General features: G+C 40.1%; 1 protein-coding gene across 1 annotated transcript; it reads left to right on the forward strand.

Annotated features, from left to right (window-relative positions):
• Positions 1-1,036: 1,036 nt before the first annotated feature.
• Positions 1,037-12,311, forward strand: SLC16A14 (solute carrier family 16, member 14). Its single transcript, XM_009694831.1, has 6 exons — positions 1,037-1,144; positions 3,586-3,723; positions 4,004-4,280; positions 5,152-5,295; positions 9,462-10,457; positions 12,163-12,311. Exons 2-6 carry the CDS (start codon positions 3,697-3,699, stop codon positions 12,309-12,311), a joined length of 1,593 nt encoding a protein of 530 aa, XP_009693133.1. The 5' UTR covers positions 1,037-1,144; positions 3,586-3,696.
• The last annotated feature ends 509 nt before the right edge of the window (positions 12,312-12,820 follow it).

The following is a 12,820-nucleotide window of genomic DNA, read 5'->3' on the forward strand; positions in this document are numbered from 1 at the left end:
GTCCCCGGGGACGTGGGACCGCTCGTGGGTCACACTGAGGCAGAACAGCACCAAGGGGTCTGCCGGAGAGGTCTTCTGAGCAGGGCCTGGGAAACAGCTCTCAGGGGCAGAAGGGCAGCAACCCGAGCCTGGAAATTGAACTGCCGCCGACTTCATGCAAACTTGTGACCCTGGCAATTAGCTTAGCGTCCTAAGCATTTAATTTCTTGGATCTTTTCTTCCTTGCCGGGCATGCACAGTTACGCACTGTGGCTCTGATCTGCAGAAGTGGCTAGCACCCACACCTCTGGTGAAGTCGATGACAACTGAAGCACCCAGCGTATTAGCAAGCTGAAGTTAGACTGCCAAAACTTATGACACCCAAAATAAACTATGTTTTTAACAGTCTTTTTTCTGTACATCTTCAAAAGAGAAATAATTACATGCGGCATGTCTGCTGGGAATACTGTCAAGCAAAACTCGTTACTATTTGTAATGCATTTATGAGTTATCCGTTGGAACTGCCTTTAAAGTATCATTTTATTCTATAACTTTTAACACAGAGGCAATCAGGTACTGGAAGACGTTACCCAAGTGTATGTAAATTATTCACCATAAGGACTTTTAACCTCAAGATCAGACTTTTTTGATGATCCAGTTCAACTACAAGCTAGAGAGCCATAGCTCCACTGATGGTACAGGGAACTTGGGTGTTTTGCTGCTAACTTTGGGCTTATTACAGCACCTGCGTTTGTCCTGAAAATAGCTCATGAGTCAGATTTTCAAAAAAGCTCAGCATCTTTGTGGGCACTAACGTTTGGGCCAGTTTTCTAAGAGCTCTGCATACTGTCCATGCATACAATATAAAAAGCTTTTCTGAAAAAAAAAATCTAGTCCTTGTCCAGTTGACCAACCAAGAAGCCAGACACTCCTGCCTTTAAATGCAATCCCTTGTGAGCGGCTGCATTCACACGCACTTACTGTGAGTGGGTCTTCACTGCCTTGCTGATTGGGGAAATATGGCTGGCTTCACAAATCAGCTGCTGTCATTTTCATTGCAGTTTCTCTAGGATTTCACAATTGCAAAGAACCCCTTGGGCTCCTCTGCCTCTCATGATACTGTGCTGTTGGCAGTGCTGTGGTGTGGGACGGCGGCTGCAGGCAGGTAAGTACATTTCTCCTGGGTGTGACAGGGCACGGGACGATGAGTCAATAGTGGAGAGAGGATCCTGACATCTAGTCCTTGCTTTACCCAGAGCCTAAGAGTTTGTGCAATTATTGGAGATGACTTTTCCTGCTTTTGAATGTGTTCATTCTGAACTTGTGGCATTAGTGGAAAGTTAATAGTATAAAAGTATAATAGTATAAAAGTAATAATAAGCAGGAATACAGTTCAAAGGGAAAATATATGCATTTTCTGAAGATTTGTGGGGGTTGATGCAAGAATGACATTAACTTGCATCTACTCAATCTAAGCCTGTTCTGTCAGTAAGCCTGCAAAGATGAGTGTCATATCTTTGCATCTCAATGTCAATTATTTTTGCTTTAAATAATTTAAAATATATAAAACACATATCTATTTCCTATCCAAAGAAGAAAAATTTTGTACCCAGTATCAGTATTCAGGGGCACACAAAACCAGTTAAAAGCATGAAAGGGAAAGGCTCCACATTTAGTCCTGACTCTGAATCTTCAGTTACATAATTTTTTATTCCATTATCTACGATGTACTGTAATATCCATCATACATTTTCATTAATCATACACCGAGCATGTTTAACAGCTTGCAATTTTCCTTCGTTCTGCTGCTTCTCATTATTTCCCATTAGCATGATTATTCACTATCTTTATTACCTTTATGCAGTTAGTATTTCTCTCTCTTGTGAGTGGGCTGAATCCTCCATAAGTAGTCATATAAACTACATCAATGAGGGATCTAGCTCCAAGTATATTAATAGGAAAGAGTTGAGATGTCATCTTTAAGACCTACCCTCTGTAGAGGAAGGAAGAAGTATAATTTTGACTAAAGCTGTCCCAGGCTGTCCTCTTACATTCAAAAAAATGTCTGCACCACCACATGGCTCTGACTTGTTCCCCTACTATCCTTCCTGCCTTCAAACAGCCTGCAGGACCTCTAAGAAAGACCTCTATGCATAAAAGCATAATCTCCCTTCTCTCTGCCTCTTTGGAAAGAAAAAGCCAGTAAATCATTTCAGGGTGTATTTCCACTGGCACTCAGGTGTGGACTCATCAATTGGTCCCGGCTTACCTGCTTGTGTGGCAAGTGTGAAATGTGCACAGTTCTTGTTCTTCCTTGCTGTGACGCCAATACCTTCCATGGCCAAGTTAGGGCTAGTGACAACTTAGTCTGTAAAGAGTATCCATCTATGAAAAACTTGATACCAAGAGTACAACATATTCTATAGCTCCAGTTCACTGTATGGGGCAAATCAGTGTGCTCCTGGAGGAACCTACATGTTTGAGCTGCCCTTAGTTACACGTAATTACCTGTACTGCAAGTAAGGGAGAAGTGGCACTTAACTACAAAGGTAACTTACCTAGCAGCCAGTCTGGAGAGGTTACATATATTGGCAGGTTTTCACTGTTGTGTGTGAAAGAAACAGTAGCTTTGACCAATCAGCTCTGACTCCATTACACATCAGTATGAAATACTTCAAGGCCTTCCCTGTATGTTCATCTAGCAATAAGAAAAGAATAAAATAGTTGAGAAAGGTAGTAACTTGAGAAGCAAAATATACTCATGTATTTAAAGACAACAGCCCAAATTTTCAGTTAGTACAGATGGGAGTTCCTCCATTCACTGACAGTTTTCAGTAGTGAGGAGCTATCCCCGAGGCACACCTTGTGAGGGCTCACAGAATATATAAGGAGGTTTTAAAATTTTTTATAACTTTCTCCTCTCTTTTGACTGTTGTGAAGCTGAAGGATCTTTTTATTTCTCCTGAGAAGAAAAGAAGACAAAAAATTACCATCTCTGGTAATTTGTATCATTATATTTCTAGTCTCCATGGAAACCTATGTGGTGCTCCACAGTTGTGTAACATTTCAATATGTTGCAGCAGAAATCAGATGAGGGAAGACTGGGTTCTGCACTGTGCCTGTTAATCAATTAAAAATGGGTTTGAAATTATTTTCACATTGTGTTGCAATCTTCACTTAGAGTAACAATGGAAGAAACCAAAGTAATCAAATTAGGCTATTATGGCCTGATCCTATGTACACCTAAGCACATAATTCTGCCACTCAGTTTGATTCTGACAGGCATTGACATTAATTTGGAAGAATTCTTTGGTTTTAGTAGGATTATATGGATTAATACTATGGAAACTGAAAGCGTAATAGCAAACTGTTTATCACGTTGACTCTAATAAAAACCTTGCCAGAGAGGTAGTAACAATCCCTTTGTTGTAATTTGTGTAAGCAAAGCATTTTGAAAATCAAGAACCTTAAATCTTTGTATTTCTCTGTCTTCACTCTGATTCTTCCGCTACTAAGGAAGAAATACATGTCAAAACTGGTTTCCTCTGAAAAGATATGGTAACTTCATCTACCTGCCTCTTCAGGATTTCCTTTTTTTATTCCAAGCTTTATCAACTTGAACACAAAGGCACATAATCTTATTGGGACAGCAGAAGGTGATACAGAGAAGGAATATACAGAGAGAGACCGGTCTTTTTTTGTGACCACAGTCAACCCATGAAGGTGGCTCTCAGCCACCTACAAGTAAGTAAAGTACATAGTAATGGAACTAATGCAGCCTACTGTCAACCTGTAAATACTCCTGCATAGACAGCTATGATAGTAAGATACACAAAGGCATACATTAATCAGAGAATTTTCTAAGCATTTTACATTTGAACAATGAAAACCCAATATTCACTTTACAACTGCACTAAACTGCAATGGTGAAATACGGTAGTGATTTATGCTCGTCACTATAATCAATCTACAAAATCTGATAATTTTGTATGTATTTTGAAAGTATTTACTGTATTTGTTTCAGAATACTGTGGAGAAAATGTATGCTAGTCACGAGGATATTGGATATGATTTTGGAGATGACTCAAAAGTTGGAAGTAAACCAATTAAGCCTAATCCAAACATTGATGGAGGATGGGCTTGGATGATTGTACTTTCCTCTTTCCTTGTGCACATACTTATCATGGGGTCCCAAATGGCCCTTGGAATACTCAACATTGAATGGCTTGAAGAGTTTAATCAAAGTCGTGGCTTAACAGCGTGGGTTAGCTCCCTCAGCATGGGCATTACACTTATTGTAGGTATGTTCCAGCACAATTTATTTCAAAACTACATAGATTTTTAGAATATGTTTGCCACTCAGCCCTCAAGTATTTTCTTACAGTTTTCCATTTTGTTAGCAGAGCTGCCCATGTTCTCCCGAGTTTTCTTTTTAAAGTCATCGGGACAAATTTTACAAGTTAGAGGGAGAAAGGGAGCAACAGGGAAGATGATAGAGAAGACAATCACCCCAGGAGACAGCATGAGGGGGAAAGGATGCCTGTGACTTCAAGGTCTCACTAGAATTAAAAAAACAGATGATCTATGAAGCTTGTTGTCCTCCCGTACTCTATCTATGAGGAGAAAATGTTGAATTTGGACAGTTTATATTTCAGTTTGGCAGCTGAACTAAAATTTATTTTTTAAGTTGTGGTTGGATCAACACAAAATAATACCTGGAGGGGTATGTTTGTGTATATGTACATGCAGACACTCTGTCTCTCTAAATTAAGATTGAAAAAGTCATGTTTAGGTCTGCCTGAAATATTCCACTGAAAACAAAATAAAATGTTTACTTTCCAGTTACTTGTGAAAAAGGCCTGCACTGACAAAGCATTAAAATTGGGACCAATGTTTTCAGTTTCTTCCTCTCTTTACACCATCCCTTTTTCATGGGGCAACTTGGATTTTAGGTCCTGTGGGTATTTGCTAAATATTTGATTGGTTGGTTAAATTTTTCTTTCCATGATTTTAAACAGTAATAGGGAAAATAAACTGAATTGCATGAGTAGCCTGATGTTTAACATTTTGTTTAAGAATGTTTTAAGAATTTAAGAATCTTCATGTGAAAAATTATTAAAGAGTGTAGAGAATTAAATAAATAATTTATCATTTTTTCATGTTTTTTAACAGGTCCTTTCATTGGTTTATTCATCAGCGTGTGCGGGTGCCGCAAGACAGCTATAATTGGAGGGATATTGAATGCCCTAGGTTGGATACTGAGCGCCTATGCCTCAAGTGTGCACTACCTCTTCCTTACGTTTGGAGTGACAGCCGGTAAGACCTGTACTAACGTTTGAAAGTTCTTTCCATTATTTTTGATTCCTTTGAAGGTTATCTGGGTGAGTAAAGAGGGAAGTTAGACTCTAAAGTTACTCCAGCTTTTCTTTCACACTCTGTATAGCCTGTTATCTTTTCAGAAAACTTATTTATTTACTCAGTGGATTGGGCCCAATGACTTTTGTTGTCATTTAAATCTGCCATGTGAAGATGGTATTTTTATCAATTTCTCCCAAGTGACTATGTTAGAGGACATTTTTAATTAGAAGAATTAACGTAACCCAAACTCTAACAAGTGGAATTTGAAGGTGTTAAAACACTCTTGGATTATATATCTAGCCAACTCCTCTCTTTGTCACAGGAAGAAACAGCAAATGTTTTCAACAGGAGTTGCTCCACATTAATAAAATACCAGATTGTGATAACCATGTACTGCTTAAAAACCCATTTTAAAGGATGTTGTGGGTTACTGCTGCTGGTAGCTGAGCCTCACACAGCTGCTCACTCACTCTCCTGCAGTGGGATGAGGGAGAGAGTCAGAAGGGGAAAAGTGAGATAAAGACAGTTTAATAGGTAAAACAAAAGCTGCATGCACAAGCAAAGCAAAATAAGGAATTAATTCAGTACTTCCCATGGGCAGGCAGGTGTTTAGCCATTTCCAATAAAGCAGGGCTTCATCATGTCTAACCATTACTTGGGAAGACAAACGCCACGACTCCGAATGTCCTCCCTTCCTCCTCCTTTCCCCCAGTTTTATTGCTGAGCATGACATCGTGTATGGGATGTCCCTTTGGTCAGTTGGGGTCTGCTGTCCCACTGTGTCCCCTCTCAGCTTCTTGTGCACCCCCAGCTCACGCACTGGCAGGGCCGTGTGAGAAACAGAAATGGCCTTGATGCTGTGTAAGTACTGTCCAGCAACAACTAAAACATGCCTGTGTTACCAACAGTGTTTGGGTCACAAATCCAAAACATAGCACCATATGAGCTACTATGAAGAAAATTAACTCTATCCTAGCCTCATTTAGGACAATGCATGTGGCCGTATTTCATACGTAGTTTCTAATAAAGGATATTGAGATTACATCAACAACCACTAATAAATAGCACCTAATCTTGCTACTTTTTTTTACAATCAAAATCATTGAAAGAAGTAATATTTTGTCATTTTAATTGGAATTAGGTCTCCAGAAAACCTTTTGACGTGTAAGAGCCCTATCAAAATATGAAAAGGCATGCGTGTTTAGGCATCTTTCTTGAAAACCAACAGTTCCTTAGTGCCTGAATGCTCAGTTTCTAGCAAAATGTGGCTTCTTGTGAAACAATTCAGTTACTTTAAGAAAGTTATGTAGAATAACCCAGTATTATTTACTTAAAGCACTACTCCATTTTCTTCACTGTTCATTTCTGGAAAGAGATACTGTTAATAGATATGAAACAAAAATGTTAAAGTGATCCAAGTAAGAAATACAAAATTTTGCCTTTAATTACTATCTGAGCAACACTGAGCCATTCAAGGGGCTTTGAAATATTATTCACCCCACAGATAACATGGCCGGTTATGTTTGCAAATGAAGCATAGTACCATGTTAGATGTGACAGACAGAAGCGTTATGAAAAAAAATAACTGTTTGCAATACTAATAATAGCTTCAGTGCCCACCATTCCCTCAAACTACCCTTTCATAGAATTTCATATAAATCTGCAGAATTTCTGTACATAATTTTTAATCTAGCTCTCTGGATGGAAAAAAATTGAAACTACCAAGGATCACTGTGATGACTCTTTATACCACCATACCATAGATTTCAGTAATGTAAATTCCTGAACAAAGAACAATAATTACAGGCAGGGTTCTGCCCTTTTCAGAATTTCTGTTTCCATATATATTGAATTTCATCAAGCAGACAGGAATCTACACAATTTCTCTCCGCATGTGCTGCCTTTCAGAAAGAGCATACACAAAATACCAGACAAAAAGGCAGAGAGTATACAGAGAATTTAAAGAGGGATGAAAACCATATTTTCAGAAAAAATCTGAGGTAAATTTTTACATGAGGTAGAGAAGTGAGATGCTGTTGCAGGAGTAATTCTGGCCAGAAGACCAGTGTAGAGATGCCTGAGATGTTTCTTCCAGCTCCATGAGACCTCCATTCACCATCCCCTCACTTGCCATCCCCTCACTCATCGTCCCCACACTCATGATCTCCTCACTCACCCATCGCCTCAGTCCCCTTCCACTCACTCCCAGCCCTTTGCTCGTGGTCGCCTGAGTCACTGCCACCTCAGGGAAGTTTCTTTCATGTTCTCACAGCTGCTCGATGTAAGACTGCTGTTCACTTACGGTGGCTGCCTGCTGCTGCGATCACTTCTGGGCCTCCATGCAGTGCTTGTGGGCTTACTCATTGCTCCTGTTCTCCCCGTTGGTGACCCGCCCTGCCAGATGCCCTCACACAGTACGTCCCTATGATCCCAGCCTTGTCCCCCTCAGCAGCAGCCATCCTGCTGCCTCAGCTCCCATTCCCCAAGTGCTCTTCACCTCAGCATGGTTCCCCTCCCCCAGCTCCTCACAGCCTTGTCCCCTCACCTCCTGGTCGACAGCTGCATCTTAGCTCCACGGGCTCTCCTCCCCTCAGCAGCAGTATGGGGGGGCAGAGGAGCCTTCTCCCCCAAACCCCGTTCCGGGGAGCCATGGGACTGCTGGCAGCAGGCAGTCCCTGTGGGCTGGGGGACAAAATGCCCTGCCGCCACCCTCGCGGTGTAGGGTGACAAATCTGTGAGGAAAAGGAGTGGTGAGGCCTGTGGTCCGGTATTTACCTGTGAAGGTGGCATGCCTTTGCATGTAATTAGACTACGTTTTCCTATGTAGCCCACAGAATGAAAAGGTAAGATAAAACAATTTTAAAAATGTCTGATTTCTTGGGATGCGCAGGGAAGCGCAGTAAGCACTACCACAAGCACAAGTCCCAGCTGTTTTTTCACAGCAGTCAACAGCAGGCCGGCCTGAGGAGGCAGGCAGTCTTCTCAGGGGCTGAGAGATTTCTGTCTTGTAGTTTGTGGCTGGGTTTAGGCAGGGAGACCTTGTGCAAAATAAAAACCTGACCATGTATTTGCATAGCAAAGAAATAAATACTTCTAACAGGCAAAACAGGTCAGCTCTGACCACGGTACATTGCTGTAATGTTGAGGTGCTTTTTTTTCAGGCTTTGCTGGAATAACTGCTCTTTCTCCAATCTGTAGCTAGATCAGCTGTGGCTGCATGCAGCTACATTATCAGTTATTTAGGAAAACTTTTAAGCCCAAAACACTCTTCTAAATTACGATCATAGTGAATTTTGAAGCATCTTCTGCATACACCTCTTCCAGTCCAAATCCCCTCTGTCAGGAATGTGCTGTGAGAAAAACTGGGCAACTGTTAACCTTTAACGATGTGTTTGCACAATGCTTAACACTTTCTGTTTGGAATAGGTACCATTAATACCCTGCTTTTTAAGTACAAGTGAGGGACTTTCTACAAAGAGATCTGCCTTTTAAGAATATGCCTGTGCAGCTACTGTGTGGCCTTCTCTAGACTTCCCTGAAGTGCCCAAAGAGAAACCTGGAAGCCACCCAAGGTCTCACCGCTGGGCTAACCCCCTGTGCTGACTCCTGGCACATCCTGGCATCTCACTGTCACTGTGGCTCCACAGTTACAAAGCAAGGACAAAAACTCAGTCTGGATCTTCATTGCTGGTGAACTTAGGCAAAAGATGTGCCTGCTAAGCAATTTCTGGTTGTTGATACAACCAGGTGCAAGTATTGCAAATGCAGATATTTCAAAATAGGGTTTGTTTATGTTTGTCCCCATATTAACTATCACTGATTTATTGTGGGATGTTTGGGACTTTCCAGAGGTGTCATGCTGAACTGAGGTAGAGGTTTTATCTTCCATGTATTTCAGTTTTTCCAGCAGTTAAATAGCAGTATCATATTCTCACTGGAATGAGTATTGCAAACTTTGGAAAATATTACAAGACAGAAATGAAAGCTAACATGATAATTTAATATTTATTCTCGGTTTTACTACTACGCTTGTGCAAAAGTTAGGAATAAAACTGATTTGGTTTTCACTGCTTTTTATCTTGTTGGCAAAAAGTTCAGATTGATTTCACTTTTTATTTTCACAGGCGTTGGAAGTGGCATGGTTTATCTTCCTGCGGTGGTCATGGTAGGGCACTATTTTCAGAAGAGAAGAGCACTTGCACAAGGACTCAGTACCACGGGAACAGGGTTTGGAGCTTTCCTAATGACTGCCTTACTGAAGTACCTCTGCACTGAATTTGGGTGGAGAAACGCCATGTTCATCCAGGGTGCCATCTCCCTGAACCTTTGTGTCTGCGGGGCGCTTATGAGACCACTCTCTCCCAAAGACATTGTTAGTGAAAAATATGTTGTGAGAAGTAATAGTGAAGATAATCAGGCAAAAGCTCTATCCCATTCTGCAGAGACTATAAAATCTAACGGAGTCCTCAGTGAAGAACCAGAAAAAAAAGAAGAGGCAACAAATGAAGAAGTGCTTGACAGTGTTCAGCACATAGATATTGGAGGTAAATCTGGAAGTGGAAGGAGTATGTACGGACTGCGCATTCTTAAGACAGTAAGCCAGCTGACGGTTACAGTCAGGAAGGGCTTTGCAATATGGTACTCCAGCTACTTTGGAGCTGCATCACTGTTTACCAATAGAGTATTTGTGGCCTTTATAATTTGGGCTTTGTTTGCCTATAGCAGCTTTGTCATTCCCTTTATTCATCTTCCAGAAATAGTCAAGCAGTACAAATTATCTAGTCAGAACAATTTATTTCCTTTGACATCCATTATAGCCATTGTTCATATTTTTGGTAAAGTGATCCTTGGAATCATCTCTGATCTCCCATGCATCAGCACGTGGAATGTCTTCCTCATGGCTAACTTTACCCTGGTCACCTGCATTCTTACTTTGCCACTAATGCAAACATACATTAGCCTGGCTGTGATTTGTGCTGTAATAGGATTTTCTAGTGGCTATTTTTCTCTAATGCCTGTTGTGACTGAAGATTTAGTTGGAACTAAACACCTTGCAAATGCCTATGGCATCATCATTTGTGCCAATGGAATATCTGCATTGTTTGGACCACCCTTTGCAGGTAAAAAGTTCAAATTGCTAACCAACAGATGTTTGTGTAACAACCGCGTGACTTGTTATATTATTAAGCTTTCTTATGTTATGAGCATGTGTAGTTAACAAAATTGCAGCTGCTCCAGAATGGACCATAACATCCAGCTTTACGTTGTACAAATTTAGGGATCACATCTGCTGGGTATGAGCTCACTATTCACACAATACAAATTACAATCCTTGCAAATAACCTCAATTCTGTTACAATCTATCCTTTCAATGGTATGTTTCCTTAAAGTATTACCATACACTTTTCTAAAATGAGAAAGTTTTAACCTATTTTTATGTGTTTTGTGTAGTATATGCACTATACATACTCATGCCTCTATGTAGATGAAAAAATGATGAATAGTTTTCAGGGTAGGCAGGTGCTTGTACCATAGTATTATGCCCAAGAACTATAAAGTGTGTTTGGGTGTCACCACTCTAAGCTGCCAATGGATGTGTTGATTTAACTAACTTAGCTCTGCCTTCCTTCAGACAGAAATACCTACTTTGGGGACTGTACTACTCATGATCTCTTTACTGCCATCCACAGCAAAAGGTAGAAGTGTATGTATGTTATCCCTAAAGTAACTTAGGTTTAAACAAACGTTCATAAATTTTCTCATAGGTAGAGGCAGGGATGTACAGAAGAGATCTAGGTAGTGATTGTCAATACTATAGCCAGACTACAGCTGTCTCACAGAGATGCAAATCAGAAGAAAGCAGTCAGAAACCCTGTGAGTAATGGCCGTGGTCAGCCAGGGATGGCACTAGGCTGAACGCAAGCTATTAGCAGCACAAGGAACCCAGAAAAGCAAGAATACTCTCACCTTCTCTCCCCACCATTGAGTGAGCCGACAGGATTTGGAAGAAAGCTCATTCAGTGCCCTTTGAAAAGCAGCAGTGTTTTACTCTACCATATGTACTTTCAGCACAGCTCAGTCTGTGCTCAACATGCCTTTCTATTTGGTCATTAGTAATGAAGCAAATAGGATGCAATTAGTTGATGTAAAAAAAGCTTCTGATGTTGAGGTTACATTGCAGTGCAACCAGCGTGACACGAGGGAATTTTGCTATTTTGGGTTCCCAAACCTTTCTGAAGTAACTTTCATGTATTTTTGCAAAGGAATTGAGGTTGGAATGACAGTCATTGCAGTATTGAGATTGTATCTCTTGAAAAGTCTTTTATCGGTATGCAAGTCTTTGAAAAAGCTATTGGGAATGTGTTTGCTTGCACAAGGCACAGCATTTGAACTAGCCTGCAGTATCGGGCATTTTACAAAGACAACAGTAGGGCGGAAGAACTAATTGTTTTGAGATTCCAAAATGTTTCTTTGAAAGTCAGACTTGTGATAACTTGTTTGAAAAACAGTTTTAGGGAGAAGGTTGCTTGGCTTTTTAGGATGGCACATAGCTAGAGCCTCATTTTAAGACTTCCATGATACTTCAGTGAGGAGATAGGTTTTGCATTGGTTTTGGATTTCAGTGAATGAACGTAAGATTTTGTTAATACTTTTCCATTTGTAGCATCTAGAGGAGAAGACAATCACCACCTCTTTTTTCCACAAAACATCTATGGATTTGACTGAAACATCATGAGAGAAATGTGCAGCATTTTTCATATTTTCCCATGCAATGTACCTTGTCGTCAAGCTTTGTAACAAACATGTTTTGTCCTTATTTTGCAGGTTGGATCTATGACATCACACAGAAATACGATTTTTCTTTTTACATATCTGGCTTGCTATACATGGTGGGAATAGTATTTTTACTTATACAACCTTGTATGCAAAAGAAACAACCCAGAGAAAAATCTACGGAAGAAGCACAACTATAGAACAAATTCCAGAAGTTTTTTTACTGATTTTTTGTGTTTTCATCTTTCTGTTGTATGACAGTATTAAGCTGTTTTTCTTATGGAACCAACCACATTGAGCTGTACTGAAGTGAAAAGCAAATGTGCTCCAAATTGCTAATAAATTATTAGAAATACGCTTTTAAAATGAGTTAAGATCTTTTGCTTTAGAGCTAACAAATACATTGATTAAAAGTACCCTGCTAGTCTTTTAAAATTGGAACAATGCTAGGAGCCTTTACTCTTGCTTCTCTTTTAACTTTTCACCACGACCGATTGGTGAAACTCCATTGACTGCAGTGCAGTTAATCCTGATTTACACTAGTTCTACAAGAGAATTTGATCAGGATATGGATGATTTGTAAAAGTCCTTCCTACTATGTATTCTGTCTGATAAAAGATTAGTTACTGAGTATGAGAAAATGATTGTATTTCTTACCTGGCTAGTCAAATACTGTTGAAATGCTAGAACAATAATTGAGGTAACTCAG

The sequence above is a fragment of the Cariama cristata genome, unplaced genomic scaffold, assembly GCF_000690535.1.
Source record: "Cariama cristata isolate BGI_N322 unplaced genomic scaffold, ASM69053v1 scaffold30042, whole genome shotgun sequence".
NCBI classification, from domain to species: domain Eukaryota; kingdom Metazoa; phylum Chordata; class Aves; order Cariamiformes; family Cariamidae; genus Cariama; species Cariama cristata.